Source organism: Trypanosoma cruzi, genomic scaffold (assembly GCF_000209065.1).
Source record: "Trypanosoma cruzi strain CL Brener 1047053516539 genomic scaffold, whole genome shotgun sequence".
NCBI classification, from domain to species: domain Eukaryota; phylum Euglenozoa; class Kinetoplastea; order Trypanosomatida; family Trypanosomatidae; genus Trypanosoma; species Trypanosoma cruzi.
In genome coordinates, this window is record NW_001849474.1 from 82148 (window position 1) to 87581 (window position 5434).

The 5434-nt window shown below is 44.8% G+C and overlaps 5 protein-coding genes across 5 annotated transcripts, besides 7 other annotated features; all 5 read left to right on the top strand.

Annotated features, from left to right (window-relative positions):
* Positions 1-5434: a sequence feature (heterozygous, non-Esmeraldo-like haplotype).
* Positions 48-194, top strand: Tc00.1047053503541.40 (hypothetical protein, conserved; the record flags this gene model as incomplete). The annotated part of the gene is made up of 1 exon (XM_799117.1): positions 48-194. The coding sequence occupies one exon, from the start codon at positions 48-50 to the stop codon at positions 192-194; it is 147 nt and encodes a 48-aa protein (XP_804210.1).
* Tc00.1047053503541.30 (hypothetical protein, conserved) lies at positions 856-1446 on the top strand (the record flags this gene model as incomplete). Its single annotated transcript, XM_799116.1, has 1 exon — positions 856-1446. The coding sequence occupies one exon, from the start codon at positions 856-858 to the stop codon at positions 1444-1446; it is 591 nt and encodes a 196-aa protein (XP_804209.1).
* Positions 1553-1575: a microsatellite.
* Positions 1651-1698: a sequence feature (A-rich).
* On the top strand, positions 1750-2571 carry Tc00.1047053503541.20 (hypothetical protein, conserved; the record flags this gene model as incomplete). The annotated part of the gene is made up of 1 exon (XM_799115.1): positions 1750-2571. The coding sequence occupies one exon, from the start codon at positions 1750-1752 to the stop codon at positions 2569-2571; it is 822 nt and encodes a 273-aa protein (XP_804208.1).
* Positions 2624-2734: a sequence feature (A-rich).
* Positions 2844-2892: a microsatellite.
* Tc00.1047053503541.10 (hypothetical protein, conserved) lies at positions 2965-4146 on the top strand (the record flags this gene model as incomplete). The annotated part of the gene is made up of 1 exon (XM_799114.1): positions 2965-4146. The coding sequence occupies one exon, from the start codon at positions 2965-2967 to the stop codon at positions 4144-4146; it is 1182 nt and encodes a 393-aa protein (XP_804207.1).
* Positions 4164-4194: a microsatellite.
* Positions 4542-4583: a microsatellite.
* Positions 4772-5410, top strand: Tc00.1047053503541.5 (cAMP-specific phosphodiesterase, putative; the record flags this gene model as incomplete). The annotated part of the gene is made up of 1 exon (XM_799118.1): positions 4772-5410. The coding sequence occupies one exon, from the start codon at positions 4772-4774 to the stop codon at positions 5408-5410; it is 639 nt and encodes a 212-aa protein (XP_804211.1).

Genomic DNA, 5434 nt, shown 5'->3' on the forward strand with positions numbered 1-5434 from the left:
AAAAAAAAAAAAAACAAGAGCCAGAAAACTAAAGGAACGCAATAAAGATGCCCCCAAAGGAAAATGAGGATTACGTTCCACCGAAGGACAAGGCGGATGTTCTTGCCGAGGAGTATGAAAACGCCCACCATGATCGTTCAGGGAGTGACAAGAATGCCCCGAGCCACTCGCTAAAGCCAAAGTCGGTGCGTTGATGTTTGCGTCTGTGCTCCTTGTCCCGGTGCGCTTCCTTTTCATACATTGCACGAAATTAATTTTAAAAAAAAGAAGAAGAAATTCCCCGACTTTTCACGTTTCAAAATTTGGAAAAACGGAAACAAACAAAATAAGCGAAACAAATAAAACGAGTAGAATTGGTGGGGTGTGCTGAGAACACATGTGACTTCGAGGATTGACAGCTCGGGTGGGGGAACCAAATAGGATTTCTTGTGTTTCTTCATTTCTAATTTGTTTTATTCTCGCGTTTTAATTCACTTTTTTTTTTCTTTTCTAATATATTTTCTTTTGGTTTTAAAAAGAACCCTAGGACTCATCCGTTTCTTGTCTTCTCTGCGTTACTGATGAAAAAACTGTGCAGTGCTCTTTTTTTTTCTTTTTTTTTTTTAGGGAAGTTTAGCGGAGGCGGCATAATTTTTTTTTTTGTGTGTGTGTGTGTCTACCCGAAGGAATTTTGTTTTTGTGACTGTTTTTCCCGCCCTTCACTGTGGGGTGCTCTTTGTGTTCGGGGAGTTGATGCACCCTCCCTCTCTCCTTTTGTGTTTGCGTGTGTGTGTGTCTTCTCCACGCTGTGCTTTCCTTCTTGTTATTGTTTTTTTTGTTGGTTGAGCTTTAAAGGGCGGGGGACTTTGTGTGCCAATGGAGGACGTTGTGGATCCTTCCGCTGAGCTCATCAATGAGCTGCGGGCGCTCGTTGTGAGTGGAGGCACGATGGTGCCGTTTAATGAGCGCAAGGTGAAGGCCGTCGTGGATGGCGTATCGGACTCCTTCCGTCATCTTGAAGGCATCTCACGCAACCCATACGCCGATGCGTCTCAGCCGTTCTACGCCAGCTCCATGAAGTACTACCGGGCTAAGTACTTGAGGGACAAGCGTTGTCTCCTAGCGTACATGATGTGGAGGAAATCGCAGATGACACGGGCGTGGTGGGAGGCGAAAGATAACGCCTTGTCGGGTGTTTTGACCCCATTTGAATCAACTTTTCTGCAGGAATATAATGATGTTATGGTGGAATACATGACATCCTTTGCGGTCCCGTTAGATCTTAGAGCCTTCACATGGCGTCCTCCTTCGACGCAGCAGTTGGAAGTTCGTGGCTTAGTGGACCATGTGTTTGTCTCCCCCATCTCCGGGGCGGTGATTAGCCTTTACAAGGGCAAACAAATTTTATTAGGGTTTGAAGAGGCCGAGACGTTAATTCAGCAGGGCGTCGTAGAACTTGTGGAGTGATTTTTTTTCTTTTTACTTTTCGGCTTGCTTTCCTGGCATGTCTGTTTCTCTGAAACTTTCCCTTCGACACTTCCGGACACGGCGGCCTGAGGCCACTCTCCCACTCTTTTTTTTTTTTTTTTTTTTTTTGAATTGCATGACACGACGGAAGAAAAGCCTGTTTCTATTTGAGTACATCTTATTTGCCACGTTTATTAATTGTTATTTATTATTATTATTATTCTTTTTTTTATCTCTTCTCTTATTTTTTTTACCACAAACACCAACACACTTACATGTGTGTATGTGTTAATTAGCACGTGAATGTTATTAAGCCAACCAGGAGTGAGTAGGGCCGCTCTTCAGGAGGAAAATGCACGACGGAAAGACTTCTTTACGCTGCTCTACCTCGCCCAGCGGCGTTTGTACTCCCCGACAAATGTTGAATGGCGACTTATGGAACATTGTCTAGATGATATCAACAACAAATATGCCGACTTTTCATTTTTGGTGGCTTTTGCAGCGTCGCTAGCTTTGCGTAACCGAAAGGGGCGTTTTTTTATCTCCCGCTACCGAATTCCTCTCTATTTGGGACTTGTGGGCTATGATAATGCACTGCGCAGCACCAACCCGTGCCCTACCATGACCTTCTGGAACTCTGTTACACTCCTTGAGAGCCCGTTGGGGGAGACTGCGCGGGCGCTGCATGCCCCGAGCTGTTTCTATGAGGTAAAGGAATATCCAATGAGTAGCAAGGACGTCGGTGAGTCGTACTTATTTTGGCTGTGGGACAATAGTAAGTTAATCGTAGAGTCACTTTTTCTGAATTCTTTTCTGCGTTCTATTCTTGATCAATCGTGCTGGAAACAAGCGAGTGGCGATACGACCGTGACATCTCTTGTTATAAACACTCGTTTCTCTCGGTGGTATGTCTTCAGCTATCAGAAGGAGGCATACAGTGGGCAGGTGAGGCACCGGATGAAGATTAGTCTCCCTACCCTTAGCGGTCAGCTGGGTCTTCGTTGGTCGTACCGTAGTCGTGAGATGATTCTTGAGCGGGCATCATTTGGTGGTCAGTTGTGGTATGGTGTACATTTTGCACTAATGTGGCTGTTAGGGCTGCACGATGGTGCCCGTGTGAAGTGACATATTCAAAATATGTCTCTCTTTGTTGTCGTTGTTGAATTTTTGGCACATGTTTCTCTTTATTTATTTTTTTTTTATTTTTTTTTTTTGTTGTTGTTATTGTTGTTTTTTGGTTCTGCTGCCGTTTTTCTCTTTTTTTTTTTTTTTTCTTTGTTTTGTTTTTACATGGATATGAAAGTCTTTTGTAATATTTGGGTATTACACGTCTGCTTGCTTTTGATACACTATGAAAGTTCTCTTTCCCCTCCTTCTCTTGGTGTACATTACAAACCATATGCATATGCATACGTATATATACGTACATACAATGTGTATATATATGGTTTGTATCATTTCCATTACAACAACGCAAATTTAAAAGGTGTTTAGCGTGCCTTCGCCCCTCCCGCAAGTATGAGACGTTACTGCCTTCTTAGCGGCAATGCTCAGTCTTTTCAGGGTGCCCGAATGGCACAGGCACGTCATCACATCAACGGGTTTTCACTCTTTGCTAAGGAAATACAGGAGAAGGAGCAGGTCCTCACAGCTAAAAACCTGCGACATGGACATGAGAACATGCGGGTTGTTTCGCGACGCTGGCAGCAACTCACTCGTGGGGAGCGCCATTCGTACAACAAACGCGCGCGTGAAATTGGGGTTCTTAAGGGTCATGACAATGAAAAGTCGTTTAATGACTTTAATTTACTCATGCGACTTCTCTTTCGGTCCGAAGAAATGGCGCGTGCGGGCGACGAGTTCTTTACCGCCCACATGGCGAGGAATACGTTGACACAACTTAAATCTGAACACAAGAAAAAACTTCGCGAAAAACTGGTGCCCAAGACACTCCGCGACAAGAATAAGAAGACGGAGCGAGCGTTACCAGCAGCCTGGTATTTTCCGCAAATGCGCTACTTTGAATCGTTTGTGGAGATGCTGAGAAGCGTGGCTCCGACGCAGAAGGCCCTTTTCACAGCCGTCTCGCGGGTTCTTGCGGTCAACCGGATAGTTTCAGGCGATTTGTGGGAAAATCTGTCGAAAAAATTTGACGCCCTCACAGAGGAGGAGCGGGCGAAGTTTAGGCCTATCACGGATGAGGACGCACCCCAGTTTGAAAGGTACTGCGCGTCTCACTGCGCCACCTTTGATGTAGAACGCTTTGATATTGTGCGGCTTTTTGCGCAGTACCGTGGACTTGTCACCGCCAAGACATCTCTGCCGGAACCGGAGGCGACACAATATAAGATGCTCATGGAATCCGATCGATTCCGCGAAAGCTTGTATTTCAAGGCGCTGCGTAACTTGGAAAGGGCCAATGCGGGTCGGAGCACGGATCAGGGAACTTACATCTCCCACATTCACCCGGACGGAGTAAATGTTCCACCAAAGACGTACCTCATTTATTCCCGCATGAGTGACGTGGAAATTGCTACACTGCTGGCAGAAACCCGATACGGGAAATCGGTGTATGACGATGTTATGGATAGAGCGGGCTGTTTCCGTCTCGAAAAGGCCAATGCGTTATTAACAGAGACTTACTTGGCACCCGAGCGTGCCATTAAAAAAGGGGTAGCGAAGAAGACCCCCAAACCATAGAAACAACAACGATGTTCAGGGAAAAAGAGAGAGAGAGAGAGAGAGAGAAGCGAAAAAAAAAAAAAAAAAGCAGATGAAATGTATTTACTGTACTACTTTATATTCCGGTGACGATTCTATTTCACTCCCTCACTTCCTCCTTTCCTTTTTATTTATTTTACCATACAAAACCGACTTTTAGACTTATACCCTCATGGGGTACTCTTGCAACGCGCATAAATCACCCTTTATGTTCAATAAAACGTGGGTATACTTCTTTGATTGCAATGTATTTGCCTGCATCTGCATCCATGTTCTTTTTTGTTTTGTTTTTCCAGTGGGACTTGAGGTGTCGTACAGAATATTCCACCAATGGAGTTCCGCGTTTTCATCTACTCCCCACCGACACGTCTCTTTTTTTTTTTTTGTTTGTTTGTTCGTTTTTTTCTTTGCTTCTTGCTGTCCATGATTGAATCATTGTGAGGGGCTCAGTCCTCTTGTGTTTTGTCGTTGTTGGCATCACAGCATATAAATAGAAATATATATGTATATTTTTTCCCCTCTATCTCTCTATGTCTCTTTACTTGTTTCCAGCTTCTAACATTTTAAGACCTTAACTTCATTGCGTCAGGCCACTTGGCAACCAATGTTTACTCAACAACGCCTGCTTCCCAATACTCAAGAGTTATTGAAAGAAACGAACCACCTTTGCGAAGCCTTCGCCATTAGCGAGTCCATCTTGGCACGCTACCAACGCAACAACAAGCAACTTTCTGACTCAGAAAAAAAGGCATTTGCCTCACTGTTACTGCGAGTGCCACATGATTTTCTCACTGAAACCGTTGCGTCGTTGGGGACCTCGAAAACGTCTTCAATTGGTCCAACGACGGATTTGGGATCTCTAATAGACAATGTTTTCGGCTTTGGCAAACCTCTTAAAGATGTTTTTCAATTACTAAATCAAGAACTCGGCAACTGCCTTAATTCACCTAGGTGCCGCGTATATTACCTGGACCCCACCGACAACCTTCTAAAAGACCCTGTGTATGCCACAGCCTCGACACTTGATGAAACAACGCCACTCGGCAAAGCGGTGCTTACTGGCATCCAACGCGAAATTGCTGGAACACTCTACCTGCCACTTTCCTTCGAAGGTAAAGTGATAGCATGCGTGGAGAGTGCATGGGGAAGTCCAGAAAAAGGCGACAAGCGGAGAATCAAGGAAACACTTCAGTTTGTGGCATGCGCTATGCACAACGCCATCGAATCCGAGAGACTAAGATGAACAAAGAAAAGGCAGAGGCCATGC